Raw genomic sequence first — 22,042 nt, forward strand, 5'->3', positions numbered from 1 at the left:
CAGGTTAGGAAGTATAGAAGTATAGAAAGGATGGATGGATGGATGCATCAAGTAGAGTTAGAAAATAATCTATGGGCTAACGATTAAAGGGCAGGTACAGTAAGTACCTGCGTGCCTTTTGCAGCCCATCCCTTACGGGATTATTCAGACACAATTTACAGTACAATATCTTTCCTGTGCCAACACGCCGACACCAAAATATTAAACAAAAGTAAATATACATAACATAATCAAGAGTACTGTACATTCAAGTAGTCCATATTGTCGAGATAGAGACTAAAGTGGAGGGCAAGAGAGTGAGTGAGTGAGTGAGTGAGTGTGTTTTTTCACAATTTCACACGCATGTCCCTCTCTCTCCTTCCTGCAGCTCTGGACTGTCCTGCTAACAGCCACTATGAGCCGTGTGCAGAACCCTGTCAGAATACGTGCGCTGGGAAGCCCTCCACGGGCTGCGGTGGTCCCTGTGTGGAGTCGTGTGTGTGTGACCCCGGCTACATCCTCAGTGCTGGGAAGTGTGTGAGGGACACCGACTGTGGGTGTAAACACACCAACGGACAATACTATGAGGTAGAATATATAGGAGAGACTGAAATGTCCACTACTGGTAAAGAATGGAGTTGGCTGTATACTGTATATGTATAATTCACAAATCTCTCTCTCTCTCTCGCCCTCTGTCTCTCAGCCTGGAGAGGAGTGGTATGTGGAGGACTGTTTGTTGAAGTGTAGGTGTAACGCTCCCTTCATCAGCTGTTCGGCAGCAGACTGCCCTCCACTGCATGAGTGTAAAGTGCAAGGAGGAGATCTGGGCTGCTACCCCGTCAGTAAGTTCACTACTCTCGACAGAAATGCTCTGAGGTAAAAAAATAAAAAAAAGGAAAAAAAAAGCTTTGAGAGATGTGCTGACGTCATGATGCAAATAAAAGAGACCTCACAGGCTCATGTAGATACAGTGAAAGAAAAATAAATAAATGCATAGATAGACACAAAAGCTACCAGGAAAGGTTGGTCCCACAATTACAAACACAAACTTGTGAAACGAATTTAAAATTGCTAAAATATATGACCTCCAACTCCAGATCCTACTACACCCGCACCTCCAACTCCTGGACCAACTACACCCAAACCTCCAACTCCTGGACCAACTACACCCAAACCTCCAACTGTCGGTCCAACTACACCCAAACCGACCACGGCGAGCACACCAAGTAAGACTTGAAATCATTCCTCAAGTTATTCCTTCTTGTGCTTCGTATCTCATTCATAAACCATTTATTTAATGTTCTCATTCTGTCTCTGTGCCACAGTAACATGTCCTCCTAACGCCGAGTACAACGAGTGTGGTCCAGCGTGTAGTCCCAGCTGTAAGGAACCCTCCACCAACTGTACAGGACCCTGCATTAGTGGCTGCTTCTGTAAGCCGGGCTACGTCTTAGACGGACGCCGTTGTGTCAAACTGGAGACCTGTGGCTGTCTGGACGAACACAACAACTACTACGAGGTTAGACGCCATACATTACAGTGCTTATGTAAACAATCTGTAGTCGAGACAATGAGGTTATCATGGATTGAACGGAGATTAAAAGATTACATGAGATGACACGAGATAATATACGATAAGAATAAGGAAAGGAGGCGAGTAGAGAAATGTAGTTACACAATAGTGCTTTTCGATTTCTGAGAAACTGGTGTTGTTTTGAGGAAACATGAATATAATGTCACAACTATTCTACCTGTATAGTTTATTCCCAATATCAAGTTTGCCGTTGTGGAACCGTCTACCAGCTACCATTCAAAACTGGCACCTAAAACTGCAGTATGAATTGGCCTTTAGATCCTCTTTAGCTTGTTACCAGTTTTGTAATTAATTTTTGCTGTTGATTCTAACGATGTACTACTGAAATTAGCATCCTCTGCTAACCCTGTGTATTTACAGTGCATTTGATGTATTGTTCATTAATACATACTGTCCCTCCCAAATAAACAAATAAATGCAATTTTTATCAGCCTTCAGACTGACTTTGTGCCTTGTCCTATGTCTGTTAGCCTGGAGAGATCATCTTCGGTGACGGCTGCTCCAGGCTGTGTCGCTGTGCAGGGAACTACACCATGGAGTGTGTGGATAATTCCTGTGACCCCACAGAAGAGTGTCGTGAGGTCAGCGGAGTAGCAGGCTGCTATCCCAAAGGTGACAATGTCAAGGAGAACACGTCATACTTAACACAAAGGCGGCATTTGTTGCCTGGACCAACAGGCCAGCATTAAATATGCAAATGTATCTATCTATCTGACTGGCTGACTGACTGACTCTGGTTTTCCTGTGTCATCATCATACATCATAAATCATATTTGTAACCCAAAGCAGGCAGTAACACATTCCTCCACCATCTTTCCTACAGCTACATCCACCTGCATAGCAACTGGAGACCCCCACTACACCACCTTTGACCGTCGCAAGTACAACTTCATGGGCAACTGCAGCTATGTGATGTCTAAACCCTGCAACCTCACCTCCATGCCCCACTTTGAGGTCCATGTCGACAACGAAAACCGCCACAACAGACCTACCATTTCCTACGTGAAGGCTGTGCACGTGTACGTGCGCATGCTGAAGATTTCCATACTGAAGGGAGGCACTGTACAGGTGAGATAGTTGTAGCACCCAAATTAGTGACCAATTAGTGACTGCAGATGTTGCCGTTTGGCAATTTGGGAAAATGTGATGAAGTTGCTAAACAGGTAGGCTATTAAGCAAGGGCTGCAGTCCTGCATAGCGTCTGTTGTTGCAGTCTGACCTTGATTTCTCCAGAACGGTTAATCCTAATCTCTGCATAGAATGTTTCCTCTTCTCCTTCTGCATAAGATGTTGTAGTTCTGATAAAAATGCTTTCTATACACTTAACTTGCTATCTCTCTAATCAATTGTCATGTTTGTGTCTCTTGTGTTGCTCTTCCGTAGCTGAATGGAACCAATGTCAACCTGCCAGTCACTCCAGCCAGCGGTGTCTCTGTGTTCAAGTCTGGGAAACACTACACTGTAGCCATGGACTTTGGTGTGACCGTCCGCTACGATGGAAACCACTTCATGGACATCAAAGTGATCAAAGAGTGAGTGAAACCCATAAATAATCTGCCCAACCCACTGATCTGTATCAAAGTAAGGTCCTGGAGTGTTTGTTAACTCTGAAAGTTTCAGACCTGCACTGTTCTTAAACGTACACTTTAAGACAAAGTTATAGAGTGTGTTGACCTTATAGTGGGAGAAAAATACACTAATGTCTCCCTCTCGTGGTGGAGAAAGTGAATTGCAACAATGAGTTAGATATGTTATCTAGATGTAGATGATCTAGATGTATATCACATAGACTCTATATTATAAACATCTAAATATAACGCACGCACCCACGCACGCACACAGAGAGAGTACAGAAGTCCTACGTCACTTAAGTTGTTTATCCCCTGGGTCGCAGACGGTTTTCTCTTTGGAGAATAACATGGGATCATCTTACTCTACCACATGCATAAAATATCTTAATATTCATTAAGATGAGGGTTGTAGATTTTACCATGTTGTTTCTAGTACATGTGAGCACAGAACAAACTCTGTCCCCTGAATTAATTCCTCTCCACTCTTTCCTTTGCCTCCAACCTGATGACCTGCAGTTACAAGGACACGTTGTGTGGTCTGTGTGGAGACTACAATGACAACGCCAAGGATGACATGCGGAAGCCAGACGGCATCGTCACCAATGACCCCAATGTGTTCGGACACAGCTGGGTGACCGACCCCAAGTGAGTAACGTTAACATGAACGCTGCATACTCTATTATGAACACACCCAACTACATACAGTGACACAGATACATTCATCCACAAACTAACACCATTTCCCTGCTTGTGTCTCCATAGCTGTAATAAGAAGCCCAACGTCACGGTCCCAGAATGTACGGATGAGGAACAGGATCTGTATGAGAGCTCTGGATTCTGTGGCATCCTGTTGGACAAGAGGGGACCCTTCGCTGCCTGTCACCCCAAGGTCAACCCCAATGTGAGTGCTAATACGCAAATATCACAAACACTCAATGCACACATGCACTCAAACTGACACTTTGTCAACTCATTTCTCAATGTGTATTTGTTTGTTTGTTTTTGTTTGTTTATCAGGACCACTTCAAGGACTGTCTGTTTGACCTGTGTGAGCTGGACGGGGCCTCGTCCATCCTGTGCGAGGCCATTGAAGCCTACGTCAATGAGTGCCAGGACCGTGGAGTCATCATCCCCGCCTGGAGGAACCAAACATTCTGCCGTGAGTCAATTACAGACCAGTGGAGGATGGAGGGATGGAAAAAGATGGATTGATGAATGGAGAGAGTGAGGAGTGGAGTGACTGAGAGGAAAAGGGGAGTTACAGGGGAAAGAGAGAGAGGAATGCAATGATGGCTATTAATGATCTTATCTGCCAATGGATAACAGAAAAGATGGATGGATGGATGTTAAATGAATGATAATACTAATAATCTAATTAGAATTAGAAATAACTAATTATAGACGGAAGTTGACATTAAGTAACTGCTCCACATTTGTGTGTGTGTGTGTGTGTGTGTGTGCGCGTGTGTGTGTGTGTGTGTGTGTGTGTGTGTGTGTGTGTGTGTGTGTGTGTGTGTGTGTGTGTGCGCGCGCTAGGGCATTCACTTCTAGTAATTTTTACTAGTTGACTAGTTGCCTAGTTTACTAGTCGACTAGTTGTTTAACTACCTATTATGTAAAAAATAAAATAAATTAAAAAAATAAACTTTTTTTTAATTTTTATTTTTGGAAATAAATATTTGTACATTGAAAAATTGTGTATATGGTGACTATAACTATAATCTACCTGATCTTGAGGCCTACAAAATCGGGGGAAAAAAAAAATATATATATATATTTTTTTTCTTATCAACTAGTCAACTAGTACCAACAAGGTCGACTAGTGGATTTACTAGTCGACTAGTAAACTAGTCGACTAGTTGCTTAATGCCCTAGCGTGCGCACGCTTATACATGTCCCTCTCTCTCTCTCCTTCCTGCAGCTCTGGACTGTCCTGCTAACAGCCACTATGAGCCGTGTGCAGAACCCTGTCAGGATACGTGCGCTGGGAAGCCCTCCACGGGCTGCGGTGGTCCCTGTGTGGAGTCGTGTGTGTGTGACCCCGGCTACATCCTCAGTGCTGGGAAGTGTGTGAGGACCACCGACTGTGGGTGTAAACACATCAACGGACAATACTATGAGGTATTTAGGAGAGTGTGAAATGTCTACTCCAATGAATGAATGGCGCTGGATGAGTGACTTCCTGCACTTAGCAGCTGATGGCCTTACGCGTCATTGAGTGCACTGGCAGGGTTGACAAGCCACGTTGGACAGAATAAGTCATAATAGAAACAACATTATTTGACCGAAGTCACCTGACGTATAGGCCAATTCCTATGTTGACTTACACACATTGTTTGGCCTATTTAATCCTCTTATGTTACACAATAGTCATACTGTATATTGCTATACACTTTCTGGGTGAAATGATTAAGATATAGTTTGTTTTGCATCCGTTTTTTGAGTATTCTGACCTGGCGCTCTCTGGTGGTGCTTGCTTACTTGCTTTCCATCCACATATTCCGGTTTGCTGGAAATATTGTCATTTAACAGGCTGTTGGGTATATCTACATTTCCTTTTAATGTGTTAAATTGCTTTTTTTTTTGTGTTAAATATTTAGTAATGATTTATATAGTGTTTGTTCAGTAACAGCCGTCTCCCCGCCTCGCTATCTCTGTAGTGAACCTAAAATAAATGTTAAGGTGGGACACCAATTTGATCCAATCAGGTGACAGATAGCTCAGAACGCCAAAATGTACAAGATCACTTCCAAAAGTGAAACATTTGGAAGTGAGGAAACAAAAGAGAAGCAAACTGAAGACTGGAGCACTATACATTGAAGCTGGTTGGTGGGTTTTCTCTCTCTTTGTCGCACCTGGAAAAATGCATCTTGTGTTTACTAAAGTGCCAGAGAGGCAGGAAGAGTGGAAGACTGTACTGAACTAACACTCAATTACTACAAGTAAGACGTGCGTATGCGGGAAGCGAACGCAGCTCGTAAATTGCAATAACAACAATTAGAATAAATTACGTACGTTAAGTTCTTTTTTTATTATTTTTTTTAGTTTTAAGTTACGTTTTTTTTTAAGTTACGTGGCGGGCCGGTGGTGTTACAGCGTGACACACACACACAGACAGACACACAGACAGTTTAGGCCAGCTTCTATAGTTAGTGCTCACTGCGTTCGCAATGAAAATATAGAGCTTTCGCGTTTTAAGAAAAGTATTTTTGTTTTTTCTCTCCCTCATCTCTCTCTCTCTCCCTCTGTCTCTCAGCCTGGAGAGGAGTTTTATGTGGAGGACTGTTTGTTGAAGTGTAGGTGTAACGCTCCCTTCATCAGCTGTTCGTATGCAGACTGCCCTCCACTGCATGAGTGTAAAGTGCAAGGAGGAGATCTGGGATGCTACCCCGTCAGTAAGTTCACTACTCTCGGCAGAAATGCTCTGAGGTAAAAAAGTGGCTTTGAGTGAAGAAAAGACATGGAACCTTCAAACTTAGTCGTTTTGGAACAAACATTCAAGATTCTCATCTAACACAAGTGTGCATTTATCTTCCGACTGCAGGTACTACTACACCCAAACCTCCAACTCCTGGACCAACTACACCCAAACCTCCAACTCCTGGACCAACTACACCCAAACCTCCGACTGTCGGTCCAACTACACCCAAACCAACCACGGCAAAACCAACTACAACTAAACCGCCGAGTAAGACTTAAAATGAAAGCACATTTTAAGTCATACTAATAAAATATTAGAATCATATCGCATCATAAAACTGATTGTGCACGGGCACGGTGGCACAGTCTGTAGTGCTGTCGCCTCACAGCTAGAAGGTCCTGGGTTCGATTCCCGCTGTGGGTGCTAGGGGCGTGTTCCATCCTCCTCGTCATCAGTGCCCATACCCGAGGTGGGGTTGGCGAAAGGGCCTTTCTGTGTGGAGTTTGCATGTTCTCCCCGTGTCTCCTAGGGTAGGTACCCTCACAAAAACATGCAGTAATCCTGGTCTCTAAAACTACCTCCCCCTGGCCATCCGGGCCGCCTGATGGAGGGGAAAGGAACTGGTCGGAAATAACGTGTTCCTTCCACGTGCTACGTCCGGCCAGGGAAATTCCCCCCTGTCAGGTGAAAAGAAGCAGCTTGGACTCCTCATGCATAGAAGGAGGCATGAGGTCAGTCCACTGCCCCCCCAGGTTGGCAGAGGAAGTGTAGCACCCAGGATTACATTAGTTAATTGGCAATGGGTGAAAAAAACTGGGTTGCAAAATTGTGGGATAAAAATTATACATAAAAAAATAAAACTGACTGTGGTGTTTTTTTCTCTATGTTGTCTTGTGACCCACAGTAACATGTGTTCCTGATGCTGAGTACATAGACTGTGGTCCAGCGTGTATTCCCAGCTGTAAGGAACCCTCCACCAACTGTACAGGCTCCTGCATCAGTGGCTGCTTCTGTAAGCCCGGCTACGTCTTTAGGGGGCGCCGTTGTGTCAAACTGGAGACCTGTGGCTGTCTGGACGAACACAACAACTACTACGAGGTTAGACGACCATACATTACATAATGTTCAAGTGCAATTCTACCTTCTCACAACTAACTAATTGTGCCCCTTCTGTTACTCAAAGTGACTGTCCCACTCGGCAGTTATCGATTGGATTTAACATTCATTTGGATTGGAACGCACAATTCCTTTGATGTGAGGACTTGGAGGTGCGCTGAATGTTTACTCTGTCAAAACACATAATATTAACATTTACCTGTTGGATTCATATACAAAGTTGCTGGCCGCCACAGAATCTGCCCAATTAGGCTAACGGAACAAGTTGCTTACTGTGATTTAGCCTCCCTCCAAATAAAGTCAGCAAGTAAAAAACAATTCTGAAGTGAGGCGTGCCTGGTAATGTTTGATTAAAGTGCACTAAACAAACATTAAAAGTCCATAGACATAGCAGTCGTATGACGTAATTCCAAAAGCCAGACGTTGGAGGGGATAGCGCCCCTCAAAAAAAATGAACCAGGGTAATAGCGCCATCTAGCTGCAGTGACGTCAGGACTTCAGTGGTCTAAAAATTTACTGCCTGAATTTGACAAAATTGGCCCGGCCTGATCGGATCCCGACGTGAAATCTTAAGCCCTACTATAGATTATCTGAGCCAATGAGGTAAATGGTGCATTTATATAGCGCTTTACATAGATTGTGCATTACATTCACCCATTCACACACACATTCATACAGTACACCGATGGCGGCGGAAACCATGCAAGGCACCAATCAGCACATCGGGAGCAATTAGGGGTTCAGTGTCTTGCTCAAGGACACTTCGACACTAACTCTGGGGGAGCCCGGGTTCGAACTGGCAACCTTGCGGTTACCATCCAGCCACTCTACCCCTGAGCCACCGTCGCCCCATGAGGTGATATGAGAGAACATTCCCATATACATTTTAAGACTGACTTCATGCCCATCTTTTGTCTGTTAGCCTGGAGAGATCATCTTCGGTGACGGCTGCTCCAGGCTGTGTCAATGTGCAGGGAACTACACCTTGGAGTGTGTGGATAATTCCTGTGACGCCACAGAAGAGTGTCGTGAGGTCAGCGGAGTAGCGGGCTGCTATCCCAAAGGTGACAATGTCAAGGAGAACACGTCATACTTAACACAAAGTCACAAACACAGCATTTGTTAGGTAGACTAGCAGGCCAGCCAGCCCGACTGATTGACTGACTGACTAACTGACTGAGTCAGTAATTAAAGGAATTGTGACTAAAAAAAAAGTTTTTGTAAAAAAATTTTTTAGCTCAATTGCACCCAAGAAACTGAACTTTTAACATTCAGTAGATTTTCTGTGGTCTGGGGTTTTCTGGCTCAAACACGTGCTCTGATTTCCCTGCTGTTAGTGATGTCACACCCTGCAAATCCCATATATGTCAATGGGATTTGCCAGCAGATATCACTGTTTTGCCTGTTTTCATTGCAGCTCAAAAGGCTTCCAAACCCCAGAGAAAACTCCAGACCTAAAAACCTAAAAGAAAAACGAAAAATAAAAACAAATGAAAATGAATGTCATGAAACCTTTAAGTGACAAAGGTACGGCATTGGTCAGCCGGTTGGTCTATTAACAAACTAGCCAATCGCTCAACCGACGTCCCTCAAGCTATGGGATGCATGTCTATGCTCTCAGTAACTCATACCTTCCCCGGTCTCCCACCATCTTTCCTACAGCCACATCCACCTGCATAGCAACTGGAGACCCCCACTACACCACCTTTGACCGTCGCAAGTACAACTTCATGGGCAACTGCAGCTATGTGATGTCTAAACCCTGCAACCTCACCTCCATGCCCCACTTCGAGGTCCATGTCGACAACGAAAACCGCTACAACAGACCTACCATTTCCTACGTGAAGGCTGTGCACGTGTACGTGCGCATGCTGAAGATTTCCATACTGAAGGGAGGCACAGTACAGGTGAGATAGTTGTAGCACCAAAATTAGTGACCAAACTAGCCTCGGCGCAAAAAAATGAAAGCCTGGAGAAACGCATTGGCCGCTCTGGTCTAGAAGTGGGAGGAGTCAACCCTTCCGGGTGGGCGTCGCTCCAAATGATGTGACGTAGCGCTGCACTAGGGGGGGGAGAGGAGGGGCCGGGGCTGACGGACAGATCGGTGAACCAATCAGGGTGTGCGCAAATCTCAGCCGCGACCCACGCTAGCTCAGGCTAGTGACCAACTGACTGCAGTTGTAGCATTATGTCATGCTTTAGCTATTGAAAAATAGCAGATCTACAAGCTCATAGCGTGCCACCGAGTGGCGCGCTACGAGCTTGTAGATCTGCTATTTTTGAAAAATCGTGAAAATGTTGCACACATCTTTGAATATAATATTCTTTTTCAGAAGACTTTTTATTTATTTCGACGTATTTCAGACTAACAATTTGTAGGCCTTTTACAGAATCCCAAGTATAGAGGGTATGCGCGTGACATCATCATCAAACCAGGAAGTTATGCGGGAACGCCTACTGAGTGGCAAAAAACTACTTTCTGGCCTTGACAGCCCATACATCCACACAGAAAAGTCATATCTGATTGCATTAAACAACATTAAACAATGTTAAACTCACTTTGCCTGTTGCTTTGCCACTCGGTTTGCCACTCGATGTGCCATTCACTTTAAGCATGCGCATACTCTCTATTGTGGAAAAGATATGGAGAAAATATGCTGGCAACTTAGAGTGGACTTGATAGCTGAAACAAGTGTGTATGTGACGTGTTGGCACTAGGGATGTAACAATATAGTAACCGCATCGAAAAATCTATTTTAATTTCAAGAATCGAAGTATATCGAATTGTAAACAGCAACATAACATAATATCGTTTTGACTTTGTATCGTATCATTTTGCAATACAAATAATCAGTATTGAATCGTTTTGCAATGCAAATAATCTATTACTAAGTACTAATACTAAGTACTTGTATTTAGCAATTTTAAGAAGAGAAAAAAATAGTGGTTTAGTTACTTTTCCATTCAATATCGCTACACTTGGTTTATCGATAAATGTGTGAATTATCTGTGTTACGCTATGGGTTTGTCCATATGTGTTCAAATATAATGTCTTTGTATTTGCCAGAGATTCCCTGTGCTTACTTTTTTATATCCATATTTATACATTTTCCCTTAAAAAACCTGCACTATCACACAGATTTGATTTATTTGCTCAAATGAATCATTTAATCGTATGATCTAATCATTTAAATCATTGAATTGTATCGCATCGCCATGAATTACCCATATATCGTCCATGTATCGTATTGTCAACCATGTATCCGATACATTGTATCGTGATACACATCGTATCACTGTTAATATTCATCATTACAGCCGTAGTGCCAAATGGATGATCCAAAACTGTAAATAACAGAGCTTTCGGCATCTAATGAGTAATAGATAATGCCATTATAAGAATTGGCAGACTGATCTTTGTATGCTATGTTGATGAATTGAATACAAAGGACCATACAATGGAAACAAGTTCCCAGGACTTTTTAGTGTTATCCTTTTAGCTTTAATGTCTTACTGTACCATGTGCTGTTTACATCTCTGACTGCAAACATAATATGTTAAAACGATGCCACAAGTCTGCTGACAATATTATTATATATGGCTGTACTGTAAATACTGTAGAGGGGATCTTGAAATGTATCCTTCACATTTCGACCTAGTGATGCTTAACGGAAGGGGAAATATTGCTGATAATATTCTTCTATTTCTCGAATGTTATGTTCTTGCGTAGCTGAATGGAACCAATGTCAACCTGCCAGTCACTCCAGCCAGCGGTGTCTCTGTGTTCAAGTCTGGGACACAGTACACTGTAGCCATGGACTTTGGTGTGACCGTCCGCTACGATGGAAACCACTTCATGGACATCAAAGTGATCAAAGAGTGAGTGAAACAAAGCAAAGCAAAGCAAAGTTACTATATTTACCCAGGGTAACTGGACTAAGCATCAGATACTTGTTTACAGCCAGGCCCTGCTCATAGAACATTTCATGGTAGTGGTCCAATGCCTTGCTCAAGGGCACTTCAGCGGTGGTAATTTTAACGTGCCGGTCCGGGGATACGAACTGGCCACCTTCCGGTATCAAGACCGCTCCGCAAACCGTTCGGCCACCGCTGCCCAAACCCATTACAGCCGGCTATTTGAATCATTTGACTGATCTAATCTAAAGATACTCACAGCTTCACTCTTTCCTTTGCCTCCAACCTGCTGACCTGCAGTTACAAGGACACGTTGTGTGGTCTGTGTGGAGACTACAATGACAACGCCAAGGATGACATGCGGAAGCCAGACGGCATCGTCACCAATGACCCCAATGTGTTCGGGCACAGCTGGGTGACCGACCCCAAGTAAGTAACGCTAAGTCGCTAACATGAACATGAAGCTTATTCTATTATGAACACGCACATACACAGATACATTCATCCACAAACAACCACCATTCCCCTGCTTGTGTCTCCATAGCTGTAATAAGAAGCCCAACGTCACGGTCCCGGGATGTACGGATGAGGAACAGGATCTGTATGAGAGCTCTGGATTCTGTGGCATCCTGTTGGACAAGAGGGGACCCTTCGCTGTCTGTCACCGCAAGGTCAACCCCAATGTGAGTGATAATACGCAAATATCACACAAACACTCAATGCACACATGCACTCAAACACACACTTCTTAACACATTCCGTCCGTAGGACGTGTGGAAACGTCATAGGGAATCGAACCAAGGGGTGCATACGATGTCTGTAGACGTCCTAGCGCATCCTCAATGATACCGGGAGAGAGAGGAATATTCTTTTATTTGTCAGTTCGCCTTTCGCTCTGGGCTCATGTTAGCTTACCGTTGACTTAGCCGTTAGCGCGGCGGAAAGAATGACTCGTCTCTCCTAATCCAGGGTGCTCTCCGTGGTTTTGAACGGATCGATATACTAGCGCTTCATTTCTGCTCTTCATCCGTCTCTCCCGCAAAATATGAACGCTTTTTGGATCATATATCGTATAAATTAAAACGATAGCAATGTAAGCTAGCAATGTAAAGCAAACTTTTTTTAGCGGATTGTTTCCGGGTCGTGGGTTTCAGAGTAAAAGCGACCATGTCTTTCCGGCACCCCAGAGCTCCTATTTTGAAGGAATCCCGGCACCGGTTGTGTTCATATGTATTTGCTTGTTTATTTAGGACTACTTCAGGGACTGTCTGTTTGACCTGTGTGAGCTGGACGGGGCCTCGTCCATCCTGTGTGAGGCCATTGAAGCCTACGTCAATGAGTGCCAGGACCGTGGAGTCAACATCCCCCCCTGGAGAAACCAAACATTCTGCCGTGAGTCAACAGACTGATGGACGAATGGAAAGATGGATGGATGGATGGATGGATGAATGCAGAGAGTGGTGGGGAAGGAGAGTGAGAAATGAATTGATGGCGGGTCATACCATTGTGGAAAGACCCCGGTCAAGATGGTACGGGCCGGGGGGAGGGAAGCTAACCTTTCCTTTGAGAGAGCTGACCCAGGCTATGTCAAGGTCAGCTGGTCGTTGACTGTGTCAGAAGCTGCTGATAGGTCTAGAGCAGTGGTTCCCAAACGAGAAATTAGATGTTTGCCCAGGATATCATGTTTGCCCAAAATCGGATATCTATAAGCTCACAAACACGTAGCTTTGCGCCACGTTGTGAGCTTGTAGAGCGGCTATTTTGACTACTTCTTTAAACATTTGTTTTCTAATTTATGGACTTTCTTAGATTTTTATTTTATTAATTCATACTTCTTTAATCATTGTTTTTAAATTCATGAAATAAAAAAATAAGGGTCCCGAACCACTGTTTGCGAAGCAGTGGTCTAGAAGGATCAGGACTGAGGAGTGGGCTAGGTTTGAATTCTTACCGGTCGGGAGTCGGGACCCAACAGGTTATTCTGTGTGAGATGGAGAGAGAGCTGGTTAGAAACGTCTCATTGAAGTGTTTCGGAAGGAATGGAAAAGAGTGATACCGGTCTGTAGCTCTTGATGTCAGTGGTTTTAAAATGTCAGATTCAGTGTTTATTCACACACATGTCCCTCTCTCTCTCCTTCCTGCAGCTCTGGACTGTCCTGCTAACAGCCACTATGAGCCGTGCGCAGACCCCTGTCAGGACACGTGCGCCGGGAAGCCCTCCACGGGCTGCGGTGGTCCCTGTGTGGAGTCGTGTGTGTGTGACCCCGGCTACATCCTCAGTGCTGGGAAGTGTGTGAGGACCACCGACTGTGGGTGTAACGAATTCAACGATCAGTACTATGAGGTAATATATATATATGGTTTTCTTGATTAAAAACATATTACTCGGTACTGTGCACATTCATGGGTCAAAACCGCATTGACTGAAATGCGTGCAGAGCTCTAATCAGCTGTGTGTGATTATAATCAGCTAGAGCAGAGGGTGTGTTTATTCCTCCACATACCTAAATATTATAATTGCGAACGCAGTGATTGCGAACGCAGTGATTGCGAACGCAGTGAGCATTTACTATGAGACCCAGCAGATCATGTCTGTCTGTCTGTCTGTGTGTCACGCTGTAACACCACCCGCCCACCACCAGAGGGCGCAGCTGTATCACAAACAAAAACACACACATGCACGCACGCACACACACACACACGCGCACACACACACACACACACACACACACACACACACACACACACACACACACACACACACACACAAAACTTAACTTAAAAAAAACTTAACTTAAAAAAAAACTTAACTTCAAAACAAATCTTAAAAAACACAAAAAAAGAGAACTTAAAAAAACCTTAAAAAATTACGTAATTTATTCTAATTGTTGTTTTTGCAATTTACGAGCTGCGTTCGCTTCCCGCGCGTCTTACTTGTAATGATTGTATATGATCATTTTGTGAATTCTCTCTCTCTCTCTCTCTCTCTCTCTCTCTCTCTCTCTCTCTCTCTCTCAGTCTGGAGAGGAGTTTTATGTGGAGGACTGTAAGTTCAAGTGTGCGTGCCATGCTCCCAACATCACCTGTACGCCCACAGAGTGCCCGCCACTGCACGAGTGTAAACTGCAAGGAGGAGACCTGGGATGCTACCCCACCAGTAAGTTCACGAGGTTACCAAAATGTAACAAAATGAACATAGAACCTCTCACAGACTTATAAGTGTCTGTGGCATGGCATCACTCTCTACTTCCAAAATGGCCTATAGTGACTTCTTGGGACAAACCCACAACATAACAGGGTGAACAGTTAAAGAGGAATTTCTTCCTAACCTTTTTTTACAAAAGTAAGTTGATAATTATGTATATTGACCAAAAAAAATAAATAAAATAAAGATATAGGGCTCTGGTCCTGGTCCTGGACTCTGGAAAAGCGTAAGAGGGGTCTAACGTCAGCTCACGTAGACCATGAAGAGTGCAGTGTCAACAATGCATAGTGTTGCTGTCACATCATCTAGAACAGATGTAAACAAAAAAACAATTGCGCGATTGAATAGGAGTTCTAGCGTTAGACCCCTCCAGGACCAGGACCAGCGCCCTATATCTTTATTTGTATTATTTATTTATTTTTGGTCACTATACATAATTATCAACTTACTTTTGTAAAGAAAGGAAGAAATTCCCCTTTAAAACGATGGAGGCGTGCCATCTAAAGTGGACTTGAGCCACGATTGGCATCGCCGAACGATTCGCTGTGCCAAACGTTTACGTAAATGAAAGTAAACGGAAGTGAAGTTCCGTTAGAGAACTTCCTCGTCTCCACTAGTGGGTCTGTTTTGTACAATAGGCTGATATGTACTGACGTGTACTCTGTCCCCCCCCCCCTGTCAGGCTCCCAGGACTGTGTGGTGTCAGGAGACCCTCACTACAACACCTTTGACGGGAAGTTCTACAGCTTCATGGGTACCTGCACGTACACACTGGCCAGAGCCTGCGTAAACAACACGGGTACGGCGCCTATATACACTCTGGCTAGAAGCTGTTTCACACATTTCATATTTTGAATTTATTCCGCACAGCTGTGCAGCCAATGGACAGCATCTACTGCACAGTAAACTCCTGGGTGTTAATGTAACTTTCATATAACTAGAAAAGCGAAATTCTGGGAAATTGCAAGTGCGGTTTTACCGTCAATTTCAAGCTTTTTGAGTCTTGCATAAGGACAGTGGGATGATGATCACATGACGTCACAGGGACCCTAAAATGTTTATACGGAATAAATGAATAAAGTTGGGCAATTACTAGTCTTCTTATAGGACAACCACGCTAACTATTAACCCATTTTGGACTGAGGTCGATTAAAAGAAAAGGCTTCTAAATCCTAACATCTTTCTGAAAAATCTATGTTTCTAGGGCAGTGGTGCTCAACCTTTTTCATGTCAAGGACCCCCAGAATTATCTCTATTGGGCCACGGACCCCCATCTCAAAATATGTAGTTCCAGGGACCCCCCCCAGAAGCAAATATTTGAGTTAAAAATGTTCGCTAAAAAAAATGTTCGCTATATATTCAATGATTTGCGCCACATTTTAATGATTTTTCAAAAATAGCAGACCTACAAGCTTGTAGCGCGCCACTCGGTGGCGCGCTATGAGCTTGTAGATCTGCTATTTTTCAATAGCTAAAGCATAACATAATGCTAACACCAAAAGGGGTTCCCGCCCCAAAATGCGTTAACTAATACGTTAGTGTACTCCATCATGAACACATGAACGTATCAGGGTTTTTGATCAGAGCCGTGTCGGTGTGTCCATCCATGCAGGGCCCTGGTTCTCCGTGGAGGGCAAGAACGAGGAGAGGACCCTGAAAGGCGTGTCCTACCTGAAGAAGCTCTACGTCACCGTGGAGGACGTCACCGTCACCCTGATGAAGAGCAGGAGGGTCCTGGTCAGTGTGTGTCCACTACATGTACATCATAATGTCACCCAACCATGTCTATCCAGTATCCACTACCTATAGAGCGTCGCAGTCCCGCCCCCTCGGGAGACCCGGAAAATAAATCCCCGTTCATTTTCCTCATAGACTTTTCAGAAAGTATTTATTTAAAGACGTTTACGCCGCGCACAAAGACAACTCTTGTCGTGACAAATCATGACAACAAACACAATTTTTCGGGCTGAACAAATAATTAGAAAGAAGAAGAAAACTGCAGGTTACAACACTTTTTTTGTTGTTTTTCTTCTTTGTAATTATTTGTTTGGTCCAAAATATTGTGTTTGTTGTCATGATTTGTCACGACAAGAGTTGGCTTTGTACGACGCTTATACGTTTTGAAATGTCTATGGGAAAAATGCATCGGAAACTATTTCCTGGGCCTGGCGTCGTCATGTAAGGGGGCGGGACTGCCAGACAGACAAACAGACAGACAGACTTGTATTTTACTTGTAAACACTACAATTATTTGAACCTTTTAGTTACAAGTTGCTTTGTAGATGTACAAAACATACAGTACCCTATCCATATTTTATACTTTCTCTATTCAAAAATAGCTGATCTACATGCTCATGTCTCGATGCAATGCGTTTGCATCGAGCTTGTTGATCGGCTATTTTTTTATACAGGTCTTTTATTTCAGTGACTTCAGTATTTCTATAGTGTGGTATTGTTACCTAAATGTATACCTGCAGTAGCAGGTCAGGTCCACTAGGTGGCACTGTGGTCATATGAAACTGACCTTGTTTGAGCATTATACATTAATTATAAGTCTGGAATTCAAACTGTACTAAAAAGAACAACGGTATTGGTCTCAAAATGTACTTAAAGTACCAAAGTGATGTCCAATGTTTTTGTGTTTAAAAGAGTCTCCTGTAGTGTGAAATACATAATGATCAGATGACTCCCGAGTCCCGACAACTTTAATAGTCCTACCGTCTGTACGGGCCCTAAGCAAATAATTATAATCAATTCTCTCTCTTCTCTCTCTCTGTCCGTCACTCTGTCTCTCTCCCCCCTTTCTTGCAGGTGGCTGGGCGTCGCGTGGCCCTCCCTCACTCGCCCTCTCCTCTCGTCTCTCTCTCCCTGGCGGGTCAGTTCGTCACCCTCCAGACCTCGTTCGGCCTGCGCGTGCGCTGGGATGGAAACCACTACGCCCAGATCTCTGTGCCCAGGTCGGTACCGGACAGACACGCAGTAGAGTAGAAGAACCCACAACCCACTCTACGAATGCCTCCTCAATCAGTAGTTCTAACACTTTCAAGATTTGTCAAATTTTCAAAAATGGGGAGAAATGTGACCTTAACCCATTTTGACCTGAGATCAGATTCTAAAAATGTCTTCTACATCCTGACAGTTTTCTGAAAAAGCTATGTTTCTATGTCAGTCGTTCTTCGACTTTTCAAAAATAGCAGACCTACAAGCTACGAGCTTGTAGGTCTGCTATTTTCAGGACTATCTGCTATTTTCAGGACTACATATGGCATCAAGTCAACACTTAACAGGGGCAAAGGGCAATATCGCTTCAGAGTGTACATTTCAGAAGGAGAAAAAGAAGAAAGAGCGGGCAGACAAAAAAAAAGACAAAGACAAAAAAACAACAACCCTAGCAGTGATTTTCAACCATTTTAATTTCAAGGACCCCCAGTTTGACATGCATTAGTCTACGGACCCCCATTTAATGGCATTTCTATCTCTGGGACCCCCAGTTTATATTGTAAAATCAAAGTTAATTTAACTCAGAGTTACAGACCCATAAGAGTCCATTTGGTTCCTAACTATCATTTAGCTGGGGACCCCCTGGGACTCCCTCAAGGACCCCCTGGGGGTCCCCGGACCCCACTTTAAGAACCACTGAGATAGACCATATCAATAGGTTAAAGTTAAAACAAACAATTTTATTCCCGATTCCCAGCTTTAAAAGTATGGAAGCACTATTTTCCCAGGGATTCGTCCTTTACGATAAGAAGGATTGCGTATTACAATAATCTCAATGATTAATATCTAAACATAGCAGGCATTAAGACGTATACGAACATGTCTGATTGGAGAGCGATGACGTGCACACGTCGTGTTGGTGTACCGCAGGTATACAGGCCGAGTTCAAAGGTCAGACAAACGCGTCCGACGTCCGTGCTCGAGCAAATCCTCATCCATTCATGCCGCCTAAATCTTTAAGCCTTGGAGAATGTGAAAATGGCCAGATCTACAAGCTCACAACTCGGCTTGTTTGCGCCACGTTGTCGAACTTGTCGATTGGCTATTCTCGCGCACGGCACAATTACGTATAAATAATGAGTTTTTTTTTTTTGTAAAGTAAATTATCACGTCTTTAAGCCATTTTGACCTGAGATCAGATTCTACAAATGTCTTCTAGATCCTGACAGTTTTCTGAAAAAGCTATGTTTCTATGTCAGTGGTTCTTCGATTTTTCAAAAATAGCAGACCTACAAGCTCGTAGCGCGCCACTCGGTGGCGCGCTATGAGCTTGTAGATCTGCTATTTTTCAATAACTAAAGCATAACATAATGCTAACACCAAAAGGGGTTCCCGCCCCAAAATGAGTTAAGCCCGAAATAGAAAACAGCCGATCCACAAGCTCACAACGTCGTCGAGCTTGTAGGTCCGCTATTTCCGTGCATGACACACGGGCTAGAAATATAGCGTTTACTCCTCCTCCTTCCACTCATGACGTGTCTTTGACTATAATTGACTCATGATGCTTCATTAGATTGTTTCTATCGGTCTTTTCTCCTCTCTAACCTTGTATTTATTCCCATGGGAATAAAAAGGGCCAATACTTATATCGGGTCTTTAACCCGTTTAGGCCTGAAAAAAAAATGTCTTCTAAATCCTGACAGTTTTCTGAAATACCTATGTTTCTAGGCCTATATTATATCACTCAATATTTCATGTCAAGGACCCCAAAAATGATCTGTGATTGGCCTCCGACCCCCATCTGAAAATATGTTGTTCCAGGGACCCCCCCAGAAGCAAAGATTTGAGTTAAAAACGTTCGTTCTGAAAAAATATATATTCCAAATTTGAGGCACATTTTCACGATTTTTCAAAAATAGCAGACCTACAAGCTCGTAGCGCGCCACTCGGTGGCGCGCTATGAGCTTGTAGATCTGCTATTTTTCAATAGCTAAATTATAACATAATGTTTAAAACACCAAAAGGGGTTCCCGCACAAAATGGGTTAAGCCTGATTAAGCGTCGTCTTCATTCCTTAATCTCTAATTCTCTCTCCCCTCCCCTCCTCTCTCGACCCTCTCCTCCCCTCCAGCTCCTACCATGACCAGATGTGCGGCCTGTGCGGCGACAACGACGGCAAACCGGGCAACGACTTCGCCAAGCCAGACGGCACGCTGGCGGGAAACACCAACGACTTCGGCAACAGCTGGCAGACGGACGAGGACGAGGATGACTCGTGAGTTTGTGGCGGCCTGCTGCGGGACTCTGGGACACGTGATGTGGGAATGTGCCGAGTTCCTTAGGGAATCAAGGACCCCCAAATTGACACTAATTAGCCCTCGGACCCCCATTTGAAAAGATATTCCAGGGACCCCCATACGAGAAGATTTGTACGGCTCTAGCAGTGATTCTCAACCCGTTTAATTAATTAAGGACTACAGAGCCCCATTTAATGGCATTTATATCTCTGGGACCCCAATTTATATTTTAAAATCAATGTTAATTTAACTCTGAGAGTGTACAAATGTAATGGGTCCATTTTGGTTCCTGTGATGGGTCCATTTGGTTCCAAACTATCATTTAGCTGGGGACCCCCTGGAACTCCCTCAAGGACCCCTGGGGGTCCCCGGGCCCCACTTTGGGAACCACATGCCTTGGGGAGATCAGCAGGGATGATTGGGTTTATATACAGTATAGAGACAGGTATATGGCTCTATGTCTTACCAACTAGAAGTTGGATCATGTTGGATCTCGGGATCAACATGGGAGCGTTGTGGCTCCAATCGTAATTGTCTTCTGTGATGTCACCCCTGTGACGTCAGTTGTCAATATCAGGGGTTGTCTAGGGTCCCAATCTTACAGAAATGCATTATGCCACTTAATAACCACGTATGCCCTAGTTAATAATGAAAATAATATCCAATCTACAAGGTCACAACTGAGGATGCAGGTCTCTATTTCCACTATTTCACCATGTCTAAGTTAAACAAAAAAGACACACAGACAGACCTTCTTATAGACAGCTAGCCTCCTACAGGCCCGTAAAATAAGTTTTGTGCAGTAAAGTGACTAATAATGAATACACAGTATATGCTATACCTTCACACGGTTTACTCCACACGGTTTTAAAGGTTGTTTTGTTTTAGTTAAAAAAGTTCTATATTGTTATATTAACCCATTTTGGGCGGGAACCCCCCTTTGGTGTTGTAATTTAGCTATTGAAAAATAGCAGATCTACAAGCTCGTAGCGCGCCACCGGGTGGCGCGCTACGAGCTTGTAGGTCTGCTATTTTTGAAAAATCATGAAAATATTTATTTCAGAAAACTGGAAGATTTAGAAGATTTTTTTTTAATTTTGAGGTCAGGCCTAAGTTAAAGAGATTGCTACAGTATAGTGTTTGTTCAATAACAGGGGTCTCCTCTTCTCTCCAGCTATTTCATACACAGTAAATATAGTCTCAAGTTACGTAGTGCAGCTTTAATAAACAGGAGAGGTGGATTCTATTTCATCCAATCAGGACAAATGACGTGGCTTCAGTTTCATAATGTTCTGTTGTCTGCTCATCATCACTGTGTCATCATTTCAAATTTCACTCACTATACACTATATATACACATTTCCTGTTTACCTGGAGAGACAGGGAGACCACTATTACTGAACACTTTATAGCAACAAGTTATATCAGAATATAGAGCATTTGAACCAAAAATATAACATTAATATGTGTATGTTTTGTTTACATATCATATATATATATTTTTTAATTATTATTATTTTATTATTTTTATTATTTTTAACAGATGCACACCCGGAACCAAGCCAGACCCTGTGTGTGACCCGACGCTGCAGGCTGAGGTGGTCAAACCAGAGAAATGTGGTAAACTCAAGGACCCTGCTGGACCCTTCAGGTGACTATACACACACATACACGTGTGTGTGTGTGTGTGTGTGTGTGTGCAGGCCCGGTTCTTCCTACAGGCCGACGAAGCAGCGGCTTCGAGCGCCATGGGGGGGGGGGGGCGCCAAAAAAAAAAAAAAACATTTTATTTATTTTTTATTTTTTACTCTGTCCCAACTCTGTCTGCCCAGTGTCCCCCCAGTGCCCCCCCAGTGCCTCCCCAGTACCTCCCCAGTGTCTCCCCAGTGCCAGTGTCCCGCCAGTGCCTCCACAGAGCCTCCCCAGTGTCCCCACAGTGCCTCCCCAATGGACCCCCAGTGCCTCCACAGTGTCCCCACTGTCCCCCCAGTGCCTCCACAGTGT

At 43.8% G+C, this 22,042-nt stretch overlaps 1 protein-coding gene across 1 annotated transcript in view; it reads left to right on the top strand.

The window, feature by feature from the left end:
- The window catches only part of zanl (zonadhesin, like), a gene marked incomplete at both ends in the record, with an annotated part of 80,313 nt that overhangs the window by 26,194 nt on the left and 32,077 nt on the right, over nt 1–22,042 (top strand). The window contains 27 exons of the mRNA XM_079491361.1: nt 368–567; nt 683–821; nt 1,077–1,205; nt 1,305–1,498; nt 2,044–2,185; nt 2,397–2,641; nt 2,957–3,105; nt 3,661–3,789; nt 3,907–4,045; nt 4,162–4,303; nt 5,066–5,265; nt 6,401–6,573; nt 6,689–6,804; nt 7,470–7,663; nt 8,604–8,745; nt 9,344–9,588; nt 11,412–11,560; nt 11,897–12,025; nt 12,141–12,279; nt 12,847–12,988; nt 13,741–13,940; nt 14,615–14,753; nt 15,484–15,600; nt 16,414–16,538; nt 17,613–17,758; nt 19,873–20,016; nt 21,582–21,689. Coding sequence (XP_079347487.1) covers nt 368–567; nt 683–821; nt 1,077–1,205; nt 1,305–1,498; nt 2,044–2,185; nt 2,397–2,641; nt 2,957–3,105; nt 3,661–3,789; nt 3,907–4,045; nt 4,162–4,303; nt 5,066–5,265; nt 6,401–6,573; nt 6,689–6,804; nt 7,470–7,663; nt 8,604–8,745; nt 9,344–9,588; nt 11,412–11,560; nt 11,897–12,025; nt 12,141–12,279; nt 12,847–12,988; nt 13,741–13,940; nt 14,615–14,753; nt 15,484–15,600; nt 16,414–16,538; nt 17,613–17,758; nt 19,873–20,016; nt 21,582–21,689 — 4,216 coding nt within the window. The remainder of the gene's footprint in view (nt 1–367; nt 568–682; nt 822–1,076; nt 1,206–1,304; nt 1,499–2,043; nt 2,186–2,396; nt 2,642–2,956; nt 3,106–3,660; nt 3,790–3,906; nt 4,046–4,161; nt 4,304–5,065; nt 5,266–6,400; nt 6,574–6,688; nt 6,805–7,469; nt 7,664–8,603; nt 8,746–9,343; nt 9,589–11,411; nt 11,561–11,896; nt 12,026–12,140; nt 12,280–12,846; nt 12,989–13,740; nt 13,941–14,614; nt 14,754–15,483; nt 15,601–16,413; nt 16,539–17,612; nt 17,759–19,872; nt 20,017–21,581; nt 21,690–22,042) is intronic.

The sequence above is a fragment of the Electrona antarctica genome (genome assembly GCF_951216825.1).
Source record: "Electrona antarctica genome assembly, chromosome: 21".
Lineage (NCBI taxonomy): Eukaryota > Metazoa > Chordata > Actinopteri > Myctophiformes > Myctophidae > Electrona > Electrona antarctica.